Source organism: Peromyscus maniculatus, chromosome 22, assembly GCF_049852395.1.
Source record: "Peromyscus maniculatus bairdii isolate BWxNUB_F1_BW_parent chromosome 22, HU_Pman_BW_mat_3.1, whole genome shotgun sequence".
Lineage (NCBI taxonomy): Eukaryota > Metazoa > Chordata > Mammalia > Rodentia > Cricetidae > Peromyscus > Peromyscus maniculatus.
In genome coordinates, this window is record NC_134873.1 from 8333278 (window position 1) to 8351635 (window position 18358).

At 52.5% G+C, this 18358-nt stretch overlaps 1 protein-coding gene across 2 annotated transcripts in view; it reads left to right on the forward strand.

Annotated features, from left to right (window-relative positions):
* The window catches only part of Chaf1a (chromatin assembly factor 1 subunit A), a 28289-nt gene extending 9989 nt beyond the window's left edge, over positions 1-18300 (forward strand). For both annotated transcript variants that reach the window (XM_006982237.4, XM_042266832.2), the window contains exons 4-14: positions 5674-5730; positions 6951-7153; positions 8385-8466; positions 8717-8785; positions 12347-12570; positions 12830-12995; positions 13093-13173; positions 13637-13729; positions 14309-14564; positions 15206-15657; positions 17684-18300. In XM_006982237.4, the coding sequence (XP_006982299.2) occupies positions 5674-5730; positions 6951-7153; positions 8385-8466; positions 8717-8785; positions 12347-12570; positions 12830-12995; positions 13093-13173; positions 13637-13729; positions 14309-14564; positions 15206-15657; positions 17684-17827 (1827 nt within the window). In that variant the 3' untranslated portion in view covers positions 17828-18300. The remainder of the gene's footprint in view (positions 1-5673; positions 5731-6950; positions 7154-8384; positions 8467-8716; positions 8786-12346; positions 12571-12829; positions 12996-13092; positions 13174-13636; positions 13730-14308; positions 14565-15205; positions 15658-17683) is intronic.
* Positions 18301-18358: the final 58 nt, after the last annotated feature.

The following is an 18358-nucleotide window of genomic DNA, read 5'->3' on the forward strand; positions in this document are numbered from 1 at the left end:
TTCCACAAATCTATACCCTGCCACGCAGCTTGTGGCTTACTGGCATCTTTTCATGCTGCTTGTCAGGGTGGCGGCTGGCAGTGACTCCTTCTGCCTTCTTGTTCTTTTATTTCTCCTCTCTGTTAGTCCTGCCTATACTTCCTGCCTAGCCACTGGCCAATCAGGTTTTATTTATTGACCAATCAGAGCAACAGATTTGACATACAGACCATCCCACAGTACTCTGTAGACCAGGCTGGCCTCAAACTCACAGAGATCTACCTGCCTTTGCCTCCCAATTGCTGGGATTAAAGGCGTGCACCACCATGCCCAGCCTTATGAGCTCTTATTTTCAAAAATACATTTTTAATTGAAGTAGGGTTACATCACTTCTCCCTCTAGCCCCTGCCATGTCTTAGACTCACAAGTTGATAGCCTCTTTAGTGTGTGTGTGTGTGTGTGTGTGTGTGTGTGTGTGTGTGTGTGTGTGTGTGTATGCACAAAGATGTGTATAAATACACCCCGCTGAATTTTTGTTGTTTGTGTAGATGGTCTCTGGTCTGACCACTCTACCTTGGACAGTAAGGGGGCTCATCCTTGGGAGAGGCTAATTCTCGGTCTCTCAGCTGTCATTATTTGCCTATAGCTGTTTGTCTAGGGGTAGGACCCTCTTGAGATTTCCCATGTTCTCCTTGTTTATGCAGCTGTTTCTAGGAGACACAGTCACGGCAGACTTCCTGATCCTCCGGCTCTCACCGTCTTCCTACTTACTCTCCCGCCATGTTCCCTGAGCCATAGACGCAAGAGCTGGGCTGTAGATTATCCCGGGCTGGGCTCCCTATGATGTCTGCATCGTGTCCAGTTGTGTCTGCTGTAAAAATCAACATCTTTGAGGAGAGGTGGCTGTGCTTACCCAGGAAAGAAGGCTTGCACAGAGACTTGGATCTAGGCATCTGGGAGTTCCTGTGGGGTTCCAGGTGGCAAAGAGTTGCCTGTTCTTTTTTTAAATCTACTCAGTGTTCCCGTACATGCACAGCGGGGACCATCTATGGGGCTTGAGCGGCCTCTTGGACCACATCCCTTAGAAGGCTGACCCCCGCTCCCCCGAGCAGCCACCCTTCCTCAGTAGTTCCTTGGCTGTGGGTGGGAGATTCATGACTGTTCTCCATCCGTGCTGGCATTTCATGAGGCTTAATCTGTGCGGGCCTTGTGCATGCAGTCACAGTTGCTGAGTTCACATGTGCGACATGTTTCACTGCAGGTGTCTACCCCCAGATGTGGCTCTCACAAGCTCTCTTCCCTCAGATCCCTGAGCCTTGATGAGAGGAGGTGATATAACCATCCCATGTAGGGCTGAGTACATCAGTCCTCCTTGTATGTAGAAGTTGTGGGTTGTATGATGGTAATTCAAGACAGTAACTTCTGGGGTAAGGGGTGACTCGTCTGTGGGTGTAAACATAAGAACACAGCATACCGAAGAGACGGCACAGGCCTGGAGACTACTTGCTTGCTCCTTCAGAGGACACCCGCACATACATGGTGACAGACACACATGCAGACAAAACTTGCACACGTCTTTAAAAGAGGAACCTGAGAGAGTTTATTACTATAGCTGATTAGGGCAGCTCCATTTAAATCCTGTGCGTGCGTGAGCTAGGATGCTCCTGTAGTAGTGAGCTTCAGTGTCATTTACCCTGCCCCATTGACCCTCCTCTTGGTCCTTATCCTCTCCCTGCAGATGCTCCTCCCTTCATGGCCCTACTGTTTTTGTGCCTTCTGTGAGTGTTCCAGTGTAGACCCACCCTGCTAAGGATTCAGAGATGGCATTCACAGATGGGAGACTGATAGCATTTGTCTTTCTGGGTCTGGGTTCCTGACCCAGGATGAATTTCCTGAAAATTCCATAATTTCATTTTTCATTATTGGTTTTCCCAGGCTGGCCTAGAACTCAGAGATCCGCCTGCCTCTGAGTGCTGGGATTAAGGGCGTGCACCACCAGCGCCTGACATCATAATTTCGCTTTTCTTAGCAGCTGAATAATATTCCATTGTGTCAATGAACTGCATTTTCATGATCCATTCCTTCTGGTATCCTATTCAGGGTGCAGCCGAACAGCAAATGTTCGAGGCCCCAGGTGGGTGGGAACACCTCAGCCATATGCTGTGGCCTCTACCATCTTTCTCAAGAGGCCTGCTAACCTTTTTCCATATAACACTTTTTAATTTAATTTAATTTAATTTTTTTGTTTTGTTTTTTTTTTTTCAAGATAGGGTTTCTCTGTGTAGTTTTGTTGCCTGTCCTGGCTCTCACTCTGTAGACCAGGCTGGCCTCAAACTCACAGAGATCCGCCTGGCTCTGCCTCCCAAGTGCTGGGATTAAAGGCGTGTGCCACCACCGCCCGTTAATTTTCTTTTTAAATGTATTTGTGTATGTATGTGTATGCGCGCATGCATGCACATGCAGAGGTGAAGGCGGCATTGGGACTTGATTAAAAAAAACTCTGACGTTAGGCTGTTCACAAGCACTTTGACCTGCTGAGCTGTCCTTGGCCCTGTTTTATTGTTTATTTTATGGTGTTTTGAGACAGGGCCTTATTGTATAACCCCACCTTTCCTTGAACTCACAGAGATCCTCCTGCTTCTGTGGCCCAGGTGCTGGGATTTCTACTCACCCTGACAGGGCACGAACAGATTATCTGGCATCTTCTGGATCAGGGAAGGTTCTTAGTATAGTTTCTCCACTGGCAGAAGTCAGATTTATGTGCTGTGAGACATGTCGCTCAATCTAGTGTCTGGCAACACAGGGTGTCATTCCATTCAGGATGGTGACGATGCAGCCATGTTCCTGGGTCTTTGCCTTGTGCCATGTGAGCCCTGGCTTCTGGAATGTTTTCAGTTCTGCACTCCTGGAAGTTCCCCATGCTTACATTGCATTCAGCAAAGCCAGGTAAAAACTACTTGAAAGCTAGGTGCATATCTTTCATCCTAGCCCTTGGAAGGCTGTGGCAGGAGTATTGAAAGTTCAAGGCCAGGCCTGGGCAACATAGACCTTGGCTCAAAAGACTAAGAACAGGGAAAATTCCAGAAGAAAACTTGCATCTGTTGTGAACATGTCCAAACAGTGCTGCTCAGGGTAGAAAGTGGTGCACATGGTGTACGTCTAAAGGAGGGCACGCCAGGTGCTATGTAGATGCTGCTGAGCTACGTGGGCGGGCAGGCGGGGTTGCTCTGGTGCTATGTGCTGACATGTGAGGCAGGAGGATCTTTTGAATCCAGGGCTCAAGCCCAGCATGGGAAGCACAGGTGATCCTACCCCACACACATGCTTTGGGGCTGTGCTCGTCCAGGGCAGGAAACTCTGGTGGGTTCCAGGCCTGATGATGCTCACCTGCCAGCAGGAGCACCAGGAGTTCAAGGCCAGCCTAGGCTACATGAGACCTGTCTAAAAATAAATCTGTAGTAAATACCTTTATAGTCCCAGTGTTGTCCCTCAGTATACTGTGAAGTCCCCTGCTGTGTGTGTCTCCCCTCTTCTCTATCTCTGCATGTGAGAGGTTCCACACTTCTCACAGAAGAACTTTGAATGTGTCTTGGTTGCTAGGTATCCTGAGCTCTCCGTGGAGAGGCCTCTGTGGAGGCTACAGTTCTGCATGTTCTGTGCCTTCTCTTGGATAGGTGTCTCTGGTGTCCCCTTCCTATCCCAGGCACCATACTTGCTGGGTGTCCACAAGTTGTTAGAGGGCTTGCATCTGTAGTCAGCCCCTTGCTGGTAATGTTTCCCTGCAGCTGGCCCTCTCAGCAGTCTCTCCCCTGGCTTAGAAAGAGGGGTGCCCAGTCACAGAGAGCCCTGTCCCATCACCTTGGGTGCTGTGAGTGGGTGGGTGGGTGCTCTGGGTAGAACTAACAGGCCAGCCTTGCTTGTCTCTTGGCAGGTTCTCTGTAGCCCTGGCTAGCCTCAAACTCTCACGGAGACCTGAAAAGCCCTTGTTGAGACTGCCTAGCAATGGGGTGGTGTGGTCACCACATACTCAGTGGAGACTGATATCAGCCCATGGCCCTGCAGCCAGTGCTGTGTCCTGCTGCCTCTACCTTGGCCTTCTCAGCTAAGACTCAGCTGAGACTGAGTTCTGTCCACCATTGAGCCTCTCCTCAAATCTAAAAGGAACCCACAGAGTGATTTCTCCCCTGCTTTTTGTGTGTAGAACCCAGACCCTTAAACATGTGCAAGTCCAGCACTGTACCATTGAGCCAGGCACCCAGACCGTAGTTTGTACTTACTCCTTCACTAAGTCGCCCCGATCCTGCAGAAGGGCAGAGACTACAGGCCTGGGTCATGGGCCCAGCCCAAGGTGACCTGCCACTTTCTAAAAAGTATCTGGCAGACATGTGATGGCATGCCTGGCAGGTACAGGCCCAGGGTTCAACTCCAGCACCACACAGAACTCAGGCTCATTTGTACCAGGAAGAGCTTCATTTGGACCTTGCAGAAAAGACTGAACACGGTGGGATTAGGAGGAGCTGGATTCTAGCTCGGGGCTGTCCACTGCTGCTTACAGTCATTCTTATCTGTTCAATTTACCTGAGTAAGGCCTTTGCACTCTGACCCTATTATAATCTTCGGTACTGTTGCTGGAAAAGACTTTTGCAACAATGTTTCTGTTTTGTTTCTACTTATGTCTCAATAAAGAAGAGGAGATGGGGAGGGCACTCCACCCCAGAGCCATGTCCATCTCCCCTCACTTGGGGATTCTAGGTAGGGGCTCCACCCCTACCATATCCTCAGCCCTTAACTTGGGACTCCTAGGCAGAAGGCTCTACCCCTGACCATGCCTCCAGCCCCTCACGGGGGGATTCTACCTATGAACTATATATACTTGACAAACAATCTTTGTAGGTTGGTTCCTGTGTGAGAATGGAGGCCAGAAGACAGCCTTCATTATTGGTCTTCAGGCATTATCCACCCTTTTGGGGGTGGGGGTAAGGGCACAAGGTCTCACTGTGTCTCCCTGGCTGGCTCTGTCTGCTAGTGTTGGTTAAGTGGCAGCCATGCCGACAGAGGAGAGTGCTGGAGGAGTCCTGGAAGAATCACGAACCATGGTTACCTTTCTATAGCTTTATTGGGAGAGAAAAAGAGAGGGAGGAAGGGGGAGAGAGAGATACAGCTACAGAGACACTGCATGGAGGAGGGAGAATACAGGAGAGGCCATATGGAAAGCACACAGAGGGCACGCCCGCTTTTTAGGCTGGGACGCTGTGAGAGGCTGGTGACATAATTAAGGACATAATCCTTATACACAGTGCTGAAACTAAAGGCGTGGCCACCACAATGAGCTTCTCGTGCCCTTTTTGTTTTGTGACCATGTCCACCACTTGGGCTTAGGCCAGCTAATTGAAGTAGACTGCCAGCTGGGGACCCCAGGGATCTTCCTGTCTTCTGGTCCCTGGTGCTGGGATGAAAAGTGTCCATCATTACACCTGGCTCTTTCTGTGTTGGGCCTTAGTCAGTTCTTTGTGTTTCAAGATAAAGTCAACTGCTAAATCACCCGGCTCTCCTGGGGCTTAAAGACTGTACCCATGATGTCCCCTGCAGGCTCCAGGCCCTGCCGCCCTTCCCATGGGCTGGGATGGAGTCCCTTGGGAATGTGGGTGGAGTTCCTCCAGAATGTGACCTAAGCTCTTCTGTCTTTCTTTTTAGGCTTCCAAGAAACTCGTCAAAGGCTCCACAGAGAAGGGCAGGAGCAAACTACACAGAGTAAGGCCCTCCCGGCTTCTGAGCCTCATGCTTCGGGGCTCTGCTGCTTGTGCTGTATTGCACTAACAATGGTGATAGACTGGGTGTCCTGAGTGTGCGGGTCCTGCCTGGGTCTCTGCTAGCCAATGTGGGTAGGAGAAAAGCTCCCTTCAAAGGGGCATTGAGTTCAGATCCAACCAGGGCTACATAGTGAGTCAAAAACAAAACAAATACCGTTGTTATGGGTACACTCTCCTTGGAAGGGTGTGAGGTAGGTTCACATGGAAGTGGCCCCAGACAGTGCAGAAGTGACAGCTGCTTGTGGCTTTTCAGTCTGTAGGTCACCATGTGGCCCATGGGGGGGTGGGGAAACCACTCTAATGTAGAAAAGTTTAGGCCCTGCTGTGCCTGCTGGGCTACACAGCCCCTTTGCAGTGAGGAAGGGGTGTTGTGCCAGTTGGTATTCCTTAGACTTTCGGTATTGGGGGGTTGGTATGGGAAAGGCAAGCTATTTGCATGCTGAACATGCTGGTCCTCTGAGGTATACCCCAGTCCTGTCTGTTGCATCTGCTTACTTAGACAGAGGCTCACTGTGTAGTCCAGGCTGGCCCTGGTCTCCCAGTGACAGGATGGCATGCCCAAACCGCCAGGTACAATTCAGCCCGTGTGAGAACAGCACACATGCAGGTGCAGCAGCCAGGCTGAGTCTGCAGGACTTCTGTCTCCTTAGTGACAACTGGGAACAGACCAGGCCTGCAGTGCAGTCAGGCCTGTACCTCCTGCCCAGTCCAGACTGCCTCTCTTGGCCAGGAAGTAACACTTGGTGGGCTGTGCCTTAGCACGCAGTTGCAAAACATGCTGGAGTCCCAAGCACAGAGAAACCACCCGACACAGGCCTGTTGCAACAGCTGCCCCACGTCCACAGGCTTTAGTACAGGAAGACTTGAAGTCCTTTTCCAAGCTGGACGCTCCACTCGGGCTCCACTGTGGAGAGATCCACTGGGTAGAGCTCAGTCGCAGAAAGATCTGTGCTGGGTATTGGGGTCCAACCCAGGACTCTGGTTAACACTTACCCACGAGGCTCCTGTCCTTACCTCAGCCCAGTTTCTCATTTCAAAAGAAATCAAGTCATGCTCGAGTATAGGTTGGAAATGTGAGTCAGCCTGGGCTACGTGGACACTGTCGCTTGGCAGTTCTTGCCATGGGTCACCTGTGGGGCGCCTTTGCTGCTGTCTTCATAGGACAGAGAACAGCAGAGGGAGGAGAAGGAAAAGCTGAGGGAGGAGACACGGCGAGCCAAGGAGGAGGCTCGGAGGAGGAAGGAGGAGGAGAAGGAGCTGAAGGAGAAGGAGCGGAGGGAGAAGCGGGAGAAGGACGAGAAGGAGAAGGCGGAGAAGCAGCGGCTCAAGGAGGAGCGGCGCAAGGAGCGGCAGGAGGCTCTGGAGTGAGTGCCGGCCCCAGGCTCCCGCAGTGGTCTGACTCCTTCTGTCTCCCCTGCCGGAGCCGGACTGCAGAGGGGCAGTTGGCTTCTGGCCTCTGTTCTTCCTGTAGGACTGCAGGCTCTGTCTGGCAGTGGTTCCTGGGCTGCTGGAGGTTTTGGTTGTAGACACTCTGGTCCTATCAGAATTTCGTCCTCAGTTTTCTAACTGGGCTGTTGCCTCGGTGGACAACCACTGTGTCCTGTGAGGTTTTGACCTAAAGGAGTTCACAGCAGCTCTTGTAAGGGGTTCTATCATGATAGAGCTGTTTTGTTTTGTGTTTCCAAGATGGGGTTTCTCTGTGCAGCCCTGGCTGTCCTGGAACTTACTTTGTAGACCAGGCTGGCCTCAAACTTGCAGAGATCCTCCTGCCTCTGCCTCCTGAGTGCTGAGATTAAAGGTGTGCGCCGCCATGCCTGGCCACAAAAAAGCATTCTTTGTGCTTTGCAAGTAGGTGGTTGAAACTAATAAATGGCAAGTGATTTTTGAACAAGTGAGGAATGTTGCTAAGAATGACCTTGGAGTTTTGATTCTCCTACCTCGATGTAGTGCTGGGATGATTGGCAGGTACCACCACATCTGGCTTTTGATGTGTTGGAGCTGGAACCCAGGGCCTAGTACATGACAGGCCATCCATCACTTTACCCACTGAGCCCCAAACCATCAAGAACTTTATATTGATGAGCAAGTGTGGTACCACCTTTAATCTGCACCCATGCTGGGGGATTCTGTGAATTGCAGATTAGCTTTGTCTACAGAGTGAGACCCTATCTCAAAATAATATTTTTTGAAGATGTATTTATTATATATACAGTGTTTTGCCTGCATGTGCACCTTCATGCCAGAAGAGGGCATCAGATTTCATTGTAGGTGCTTGTGAGCCACCATGTGGTTGCTGAGAATTGAATTCAGGACCTCTGTAAGAGCAACCAGTGCTCTTAACTGCTGAGACATCTATCCAGCCCCTCAAAATAATTTTATATGGAGATTTAGGATACCTGTAGTGTCAGCACTCAGGATGAGGCAGGGGGATTGCTGTTGCCAACCTGGGGTTGCATATCAAAACTGTCTCAGAAGCAAAGATTGTGGTGTTGTGCATTTTGCTTTGTTAGTCCCAGTGCCACAGCTTTGTCACAGCACAGCAGGAAGATGAGGGGTGGTTCTGGGCTCACACAGTTCATGTCTCCTGTCTCCCAGAGCTAAACTGGAGGAGAAGAGGAAGAAAGAAGAGGAGAAGCGGATACGGGAGGAAGAGAAGCGGTTACGGGAGGAAGAGAAGGTAGCCTGGCTGCCCGCCCTGCCCCTCTTGGACACTGTGGCACCAGAGTGCTTTCTTTCTGTGTCTCTGTTGGGGCGGTGGGCTCTATGGGAACTATGTGCTCACTCAGATCCCACCTTGCCTCCCTCGGCTGCCATCAGCATGAGCACCATGGGCAGACGCCTCATGGGATGGGGTTTTGAGAGCCTGCAAGCACAATATTGCCTTCCCAGAGTGCCCTGGGATAACTGCTGTCCTGTCCCTACCACAGCGCATTAAGGCAGAGAAAGCAGAGATCACCAGGTTCTTCCAGAAGCCAAAGACTCCGCAGGCCCCCAAGGTGAGCACTACCTCAGCTCTGGGTACAGCAGACTCTGCATGCTTTTGTGTGTGTGAGTGTGTAGGCCAGGTGCTGGTGTCCTCTGTTGCTCTCCACCTTATTTTCAAAGTTTGTTTTATTTCTAATTGTGAGTTTGTCACCATTCACCATTTTTTGAGACCATCTCTCAGAGCCTGTCACCTACTGATTGTCTAGCTTGGTTGGAACTAACCTGTGGCTAGCATTGAGACCCTAGGTACAAAGAGGCTCAAGGTGCCAGAGAAGTGGGTGACCTGATGATGCCAACCTTTCACCCAGTCGGCTCCCCTCACTGCCCGTTCTCAGGCCCCATTTCCTGACATACTGTGGCATCTGCTGCTCAAACACTGGTCCCACAGTAACTTTGGTGGCTTGGGTGTTTCAGACCCTGGCCCTGACGTGTTAAGATCTAGTTAAGTGTCATTTCCCAGGCCGTGCTAGAGTTGGCTGTGTAGGCTGGGTAGTCTTGAACTCACCATCTTCCTTTAGGAAGGAAGGACTGAGCACGTGCCAGGAGCTGAGCATGGTCTTACATTTGCATGCACTGTGTCATCTTAGTCACCTGGCCAGCATGATTCAGCACGGTGCTGTAGGTTCCGGTGACAGTTCCCTAAGGCTACTTGGAAATGGCCTTGCTTATTGGGAAAGCTGCAGTGACCCTGGCCAGCTCGCACCCTGTGGGAACTGATGCTGAAGGTGGCCCCTCCCATCCTGCCATGAATGGCAGCTGCTCTGTTATCTTAGCCTGTGGGTAACAGGCTTGTTATGCCCTTGTCAGCTCAGTGGAGCATCCTGTGTCCAGTTGATGAGCCTGCTCTTTTCCTCCATCAATCCCCAGCTAATTAACCTGTGAATCAGCAGGTTTGGCTCAGCATCAGCTGATTGGCCCATTGCCAGAGCCAGTGACAAAACCCACTCATCTTATGATAGAAAGACTGGGGAAGGGCTTTGGGGTCCCTTGAGGATGGCCCTGCTCTAGGCTGCACTGTGTTACGGTGGCCCGCTATCTCCTCTGGACTTTATCCCTTCCTGTTCTGTTGGCTGTTGTTTGGGTTTGGCTTGGAAAGTAGTATGTTCTGTGGCTTTGGCTCTGCTCTAATTAGGGAGGGTTGAGGTTTAGAGCGATGTGATGTGGCATCCAAATCAAGTCCTCTGCAAAGCAACATACATACTTAATCCATGAGCCATCTCCCCTCACCTTGGCTTATTATTATTGGGTGAAGGTGTGAGTGCACATGCCATCACACACATGTGGAGCTAAGAACACAGCTTACAGGAATCAGCTCTCTCTACTGTGTGGGTCCTGGGGATTGAACTTGAGTCATCAGGTTTGGCAGCAAGTACTTTTACCCTGAGTCATTTTGTTGGCCCCTGATTTGTCTTTTTATTATTTATTACTGTATAGTGTGTGTGCATGGACAGAAGTCAGAACAGTTTCCTGTAGTTGTTTTTCTCCTCCCACCAAAGATGGGTTCTCAGACTCAAAGCTTGTTACAAAGCACGGGTAACAAGCTTTTGCCCTGCTGAGTCAACCCTTTTTTTTGTTTTTTGTTTTTTTTTGTTTTTTTGAGACAGGGTTTCTCTGTGTAGTTTTGGTGCCTGTCCTGGATCTTGCTCTGTAGACCAGGCTGGCCTGGAACTGACAGAGATCTGCCTCGCTCTGCCTCCCAAATGCTGAGATTAAGGGCATGCGCCACCACCACCACCGCCCCACCTACCCGCCAGCCCTTCTTAGTATATTAGATCTGCATTCTGCCCAGTGGCCCAGCCCTTAGCTTGCTTGGAGTGTTGGAATCCTGGGTGCTCAGCTGGGTTGTGACTGTCTCCTGTCTTCCTAATGCTACTGGCTCCTGGCCCCAGGGGAACAGTTGCTGGCTCTCTGCCTCAAGGCTTTGGGAAGTCTCAGGGAGCACTGGGACATGCTGGAGCCTGGCTGCTCTCCAAGAGGCCACAAGGCCAGGCTTAGGTGGCATGGCTTTTAGGGTTCCCGAGCTCTCCACCAACTACGCAGCTGGCCATGCACAGTACAGCCCTTGTATGGGCTTACAATGGCATTCAGAGAACTTGAATTCACAGCCAGTGGTGGGATGACGAGTCCAGCCACTGGGCCACATGTCTGGATGTGGACTCTGTCGGCGACTCTTGTGTTTTCACTGTAAAACTCTTGGGGGGTGGGGTGTTGAGACAGGCTTTCACCGTATAACAGACCTAGCTGTCTTGAAACTCGCTTTGTAGACGAGGCTGGCCTCAAACTCACAGAGATCCACCTGCCTCTGCCTCCCGAATGCTGGGATTAAAGCCATGCACCACCACCGGTTGTGAGACTCTTGATGAATGATGAACCTGTCCGTCCACTGGTTCTCAGTCCCTAACCCCCAGCATTGTCAGAAGAAGGAGTTCGCTCTGAGCTCTGCCACAAGCCTTCCCTGAAGCCCCAACCGATGCTTGTCTCTGGTCTCAGCCATTAATCCTGGTCATCCTAGTCATCCAGGTTCACACATTAAAACTGGTTTTCTGCCTGGGCAGGGGTGGCTCACGCCTTTAATCCCAGCACTTGGGAGGCAGAGCCAGGCAGTTCTCTGTGAGTTTGAGGCCATCCAGTCTACAGGGCGAGACCCAGGACAGGCAACAAAACTACACAGAGAAACCCCATCTCAAAAACAAAAAACAAAACTGGTTTTCTGGGGCTGGGGAGATGGGCTAAGCAGTAAAGAGCATTGGTTGCACTTCCAGAGGTCCTGAGTTCAATTCCCAGTGACCACATGATAGCTCACAACCATCTATAATAAAATCTGATGGCCTCTTCTGGTATGCAGAACACTCATAAATAAAACAAACAAAAAACAAAAACTGGTTTTCCAGAACTCACAGTGACTCTGACAAAAGTTGGGGGCTAAAAAGCTCTCACCATGATTAAGATCTGGAAGCCAGGAACAAGGGAGATGGCTTGCATGGTGTATATAAACTCACATAACAAAATGAAGGGAGACTTCTTGTGGATTTTTGTTATATGTGTATGGATGTTTGGCCTGCATGTATGTCTGTGCACCACATGCATGCAGTGCCCATAGAGAACACAAGGACAGCATCCTCTGGAACTAGAGTTACAGCTGTCATGTTGGTGTTGGGATTTGAATCTGGGTCCTCTGGAAGAGCAGCCAGTGGTCTTAACTGCTGAGCCATCTCTCCAGCCCCTCAATAAATAAACAGAATGTGGAGGCCAGGTTTGTCAGTCCATGCTTGTCACCTCAGCAGGCTGAGATGGGAGAGTTGTGAGTTTGAGGCCAACCCGGGCTACTGCAAGGCTGTGTCTCCACAGGTAGGGTTGAAGGGCCAACAGGGTAGAGGTAGTTCTCAAGTGGCCTTGTCTGAAATCCACCCCCATCGCTGCAAAGAAGGAAGACCCCGAAGTCTTCCAGCACCCAAGCAGCTTCCTTTGGCCACTCTAGCCCCATCAGAGCTTGCGCAGCCTCTGACCTGAGCACCTGAACCTTCTACAGTGCACTCACCTGCCAGCATTGCATTGGGTTGTTCCTATTGCAGACCCTGGCCGGCTCCTGTGGTAAGTTTGCCCCATTTGAAATCAAAGAACACATGATGCTGGCTCCACGGTGCCGGGCTGCCTTGGACCAGGACCTGTGTGATCAGCTGGACCAGCTCCTGCAGCAGCAGAGTGGGGCCAGCTCCTTCCTCAGCGACCTGAAAGGCCGCCTGCCCCTCAGGTCAGGACCTACCCAGACCTGCAGCCGTAACACCAACATGGACAGGTGAGATCTGGCAAGCCAGGCCACAGGAGAACCTAGAAGGTGGCTCCATGCTGCTCATTGCTGCTGACCCCTAGGGTCACCATCTCCCTGGGCGTCTTTCTTGGTTGCTAGAGAATGTTACAGAGGGCCTCTGGGGCACAGCATGGCACCTCCTCTGCCCTGTGTGCAACAGGAAGGGCAGTCCTGAGCAGTTCCTGGACAGGCAGGTCACATGGCGGCCAGCCATGAGCACAGTACCGAGCACGGTCTGACCACCCAGGGACGTGATCATTGTGGAGAACAAGGTGGATGGCGTGCCTGAGAGGAGGAGCTTTGGCCGCATGAAGCTCTTGCAGTTCTCAGAGAACCACCGGCCAGCATACTGGGGGACGTGGAACAAGAAGACAGCAGTCATCCGCCCCCGTGACCCCTGGGCCCAGGACAAGGTGAGCCCTGGGGATGGGGTCCCCATCCCTGGAAGGGGGGGGGCGGGCTGCTCTGTGCTACTTCACACCATGTTGCTCATGCGCGTTCTCCCTCCAGAACCTTCTTGATTATGAGGTGGACAGTGACGACGAGTGGGAAGAGGAGGAACCTGGAGAGTCCTTGTCCCACAGTGAGGGGGTGAGTAACCCCAGTGGGGTCCAGTAGCCTCCGCACCAGCTGTGGGAGCCACTGTGCAGTTGGCTGATGTGGGGCAGGCCATGGAATCTGAAGTTCTGGTCCTGCTTGGACTAGGAAGTGCTTGCTGCCCCAGCTCCCCCAGTCACGGACAAACTATTGGAGCCACACTTGGCCCTATGAGTCCCTTCTTCCTCTGCCTACACGAACTGTTTCTGCCTGACTCCCCAGCCTCCTGTGACCTAATGGGGTCCTGCTAACACCGATGCAGGTGTGCCTAGATATACTGGGGCACTAGGGATGAGCTAGGGCACGCGCAAGGCCTATGCTGGCCCCTCGGCAAGCTCTGCAAGCCCTTCAGTACCTGCATGGGTACATGTGTTTATGTGAGACCAGACCGGCCTTGAACTCTGACGTCTGTGTTCTGTTTGTGTGTGTGTGAGCTCTTCTCTTCTTTCTCTTCGAGGATGAGGATGATGACATGGGGGAAGATGAGGATGAGGACGATGGCTTCTTTGTGCCCCATGGGTACCTGTCTGAGGACGAAGGCGTGACTGAGGTGAGGGCTCCTGCCCAGGCTGGTTGCAGGGTATTGGGATGATTAGTGGCTCTAGCTTGGGTTCCGGTGAACAGGCATAGGGCTTTCTCTGCTACAGAGTGATTGACTGCAGAGTGATGCAGTTCGGCCTACACATCCCACCATTACCTAGAATTCTATCAACCCCTGCACCCCCCTAAAAGAAAGCACAGGCTGCCCCACACCTGCAGAAGGTCCCCGTGCCCCTGCATGCTCTCCCAGAAGAGGCCATGGACTGGTGTCCATAGGCCCTGAGCTCCTAGTTGCATTTCTAGGGGGCCTGAACCGGATGGCTGGGGTCAGGCTGGCTGGACCGTCTCGTCTCTGGCCATGTTGTTCTGCAATGTTTGCTCTGGGGTTGGTGATGTGGCCACCTGTTAGCAGAGCCACCAAAGTATCCTGACTCATCACACAACTTGGGGTGTGAACTGCTCCCTCTGGCTTTGCCCTTCACTGCCACCTCTTCCCAGGGCCTGGCACAGGCTCTCAGTAGTTCAGTGCCAGTGCTGGGTCACCAGGGAGCATGGGCATTAAACGAGGGTCTGCTCCCTGTTCTGCCAGGAATGTGCGGACCCTGAGAACCACAAAGTACGCCAGAAACTGAAGGCCAAGGAGTGGGATGAGCTCCTAGCCAAGGGCAAGCGCTTCCGAGTACTGCAGCCTGTGCAGGTGGGATGCGTGTGGGCGGCTGAGGCAGCCAACTGCGCAGGCTCCGACTTGAAGCTGCTGCAGCAGTTCACCGCGTGCCTGCTGGATGCAGCACCCCCTGAAGAGCCAGAGCCCAGGGCTTCCAGGCGGGAGAAGAGGGACCAGCATAGTAAGTGGAGTGCCAGAGTGTCGGGACCCAGCACTTGTTGAGTTCACAGGTTTGCAGAACCTGTGTGTGCATAGCCATCCACTGATAGGCCGTCTGCATACACAGCTCGCGGGGCCTTCTGCTCATTTATATAGCAGCTTTAAATTTTGGCACTGGGTACAAAACCCAGGATTTGCATGTGCCTGCCAAGTGCTCACCACTGAGCCCCACCCTGGTTTTGCTATCTGTTACTATTTTAACTTTTTTTTAAATTTTGAGTCAGTATCTTACATGTAACTCAGACAAGTCGGAAGTTATCAAGTGGCTTACAGTGTTCTTGAACTCATGGTGGTCTTCTTGCCTCTACCTCCTGAGTGTTTGGATTGCAGCCCAGGCCTGGCTCCTTGGTGATTACTAAAGTAGGACCACAGCAGAATGTTGGGTCAGAATTGAGTCCTGGACCAGAGTGCTGTGCTACTCCCTCTGTTCTAAACCCTGGGACAGTGGTGGCTCAGAGTGAGCAGTGGCCACTCAGGAGGAACACAAGGGCGCAAGCATGTGGCTTGGCCAGCCTTCAGCCCACGCCTAGCGGCTTTCTTTGAAGTGTGCCCTGGATGGGGCCCTCTCAAGGCTTCCTCTCTAACCCCTGTCTCATCCCGCAGTCCTGGCCCAGCTGCTTCCACTGCTGCATGGCAATGTGAACGGGAGCAAGGTGATCATCCGTGAATTCCAAGAGCGATGCCGCCGTGGGCTGCTGGGCCCCCCAAGCCCCTCTCCACACCCACAGACACCCAGCTCAGAGGATGCTGTGGCTGTGCCTTCCAAGGCCAGGCTCAAGCGCCTCATCTCTGAGAACTCCGCCTACGAGAAGCGGCCCGACTTCCGTATGTGCTGGTATGTGCACCCACAGGTGCTCAGGAGCTTTGGCCAGGAGTGCCTACCTGTGCCCTGCCAGTGGACCTACGTCACCGCCATGCCCTCAACACCCAGGGAAGACAGTGGCAATGCTTCCACCGAGGGGCCTGGCCAGGGCACACCCATGCCAATCAAGCGGAAGCCAGCGGCCACCATGTGCATTACGCAGTTCATGAAGAAAAGGCGGTATGATGGACAGGTGAGCTGCAGAGGACATGAGCCTTGCTCACCTGTGCCAGAGCAGGCCAAGTCAGACGACAGCTTTGTGGCACTGGTTACCTCCCGCCTTCACGTGGGTTTCAGGGTGGAACTCTGGTTGCCAGGCTTATGCAACAGCATCGCTTTACCCACTGGGCCATTCGATCCCCTTCCACAGCAGTTTTAGAGTCGCAGTAGCACCGAGCAGGTGGTTGCATCTGCACAAGCAGCTGCCCCCTCTGCTGCATCTCACTCCTCGTGTTGATTTCCCCCAGAGGCCCCAGTTGGCTGAGGAGCTGGTTCTTAGTGACAAAGCTGTTGTAACTACCATCACAGTTACCTGGAGTTGCTTTCTTCCCCAAGAGCCTATGCCCACCTCCCCACAGTAGCAGCCATGCCACTGTCCATGTCCCCGAATGTCCTCATCAGGACCACACAGCAAGTAACCTTCAGCCTGTACTGCTTAGTTGATCCTTGCTCAGTAGCTCCTCCTAACTCTGAATGATGCTTAGATACCGGAATGCTGTCTGCTGGGCTGCGTGGGCAGGAGCATGTGACATAGCATCCGAGCCGTGCGGCCCTGCCCACTGAGGCAGTATCAGCATTTTTTCCTTTGAGATGTCCTTTCTGTCACTGGAAGTCCAGCTTACTCACCACATGTTGGCATCTCAGGTCCTCTTCGACGTTCAAGGCCTTGGTTAGGACACAGGCTCCAATTGTTGCCTGGTGCTGGCCACCACTGTGGATGGACACAAGGCTTGGAATCTATAACCCTGCCCCAGACTACAAGGAGTCCTGGAGTCATTGATGGGATTGTTCCCCTGTGGCCCTAGTGTCAGTCACTAATGGCACAGGTCCCTTCAACCTGGGATATGGCTGGGGATGTGCCCAGAGCATTGTGCTCCAGCAGGTCAAGCCACTCTGGTGCCCTTGTCCTCCTAATGATCTTTGCCATACCCCACATGAGCAGGGAGCAAGGCTCAGAGGCACACTTTGCTGTCAGCCTTAGCCCTGAGGAACACCACGCACTCCACAGAGCATAGCAGTGGGCGTTTGCATTTCATGGCTGGAAGTGCCTGCCTCCAGAAGGCACAGGCCCAGCATGGTGCTCACACAGGGCCCTAGACTGCCTGGGTGGGTGCATTCCTCAGCAGCCTTGCAGCCCAGTGTTCTACCTGACTTGCTAGATCTACTTGTGAGGAGCGGATGTTGGATTCAGTCTTCCAGGTGTCTGGCCTCCTCGGGGAGGGTCAGCTGTGCTCTTGATTGTTTGGATTCATTTAGAGTACAGAATAGTTCAACCATTAGCTGGAGCTGTGATCACACCAGACTATACAGTGCATCACTGGCCCAAGGGTACCCCCAGTCTTTGAGACCTGGTTTTCCCTGTTTTAAGGATTTATCATGTTTTTACAGATGTGTGTGCATGTGAGCACAGTGCCCATGGAGTCTCTCAGAGAACGTCAGATCCTCTGCAGCTGGGGTTAAAAGCATTTGTGAGCAGCCATATGGGTGCTGGGAACCAATTCAGATCCCCTGCTAGAGCAGCCAGGGCTCTTAACCACTGAGCAACCCAGGCTGGCTTCAACTCTTGATCCTCCTGCCTCAGCCGCCATGCCACCATTCATGGATGTAAGCAAACATCTGTACAAGAGGCATTTAAACTTGTGGAGGAACATGTCGGAGACCAGTGGGCTGTTTCCTCATGTGGGGTCACCCTGGCTGCATCTGTCTCTTCCCCAACGTCTGTAAACTGGCCAGGGCGTCTCCCAGCTGCAGGAACTGCCAAGTCTTAGCCACCGAGAGAAAGAATGCCGATAAAGTGGCTGCTCAGTTGGTTCTTTGAAACCAAAGTTGAGACGTCACTCAGGTTGCTGTGGTTGCTGCTGCTGGCAGTTTTTAGATGGGAGTGTGGCTCCTCTTAGTTTGCAGCCATAGGCCCCGGTGTGGACACTGTTACCGGGAGTTGTCCAGGACGGTGTGTTGGGTGTGAGGGTCAAGATGCTGATAGGCTGTATTTTGTGCAGGTTGGCTCTGGGGACATGGATGGCTTCCAGGCAGACACAGAAGAAGATGAGGACGACGACACAGACTGTATGATCATGGAAGTGCCAGATGTTGGGGGTGATGTGCCAGAAGCTCCTGTGCCTGCTCCCACTCTTTGCAAATGACTAGTGTCGAGTTGAAAGACCCAGGACGCCGGGGTCAGAGATCTGGGCCCGGGGAGTGGAGTGCAGACTCCTGGAGCGCAAGCTGGGGTTGGCACGGCCTGGGCAGTGGTGGCCACGCCGCCCTCAGCCTTGTAGAGCTGCGGAGGGAGGTGGGAATTGGCACTAGCAACAGCCTGCTCGCTGTGGCACCTGAGCAGCCGCCACCAGACGTAGCCTCCTGCTGACTCCGTGTAAAGAGCACTTTGTCCCACACCCCGAGGTGTGGAGTCCAGAGGAGGCCTGAGCAGGTACTTCCAAACCGTCACGCCCCCAGGGCGGTGTGCTAATCTACCCTTCTTAGTTAAGCATTATCGACAGCTGATTGACAGGTGCCTGCTGTTGTCACACACCTGCCAACGAATTGTGCCAGGGACACTGAGGCTGCTGTGCAGGCCCTGGGCAAACGTGGACATGTATAAACGTATTCTACCTGACCATGTCTGTCTTCTGTCACGACTGTCATGTTACACTGGTGTGTGTCCTTCTACCTGT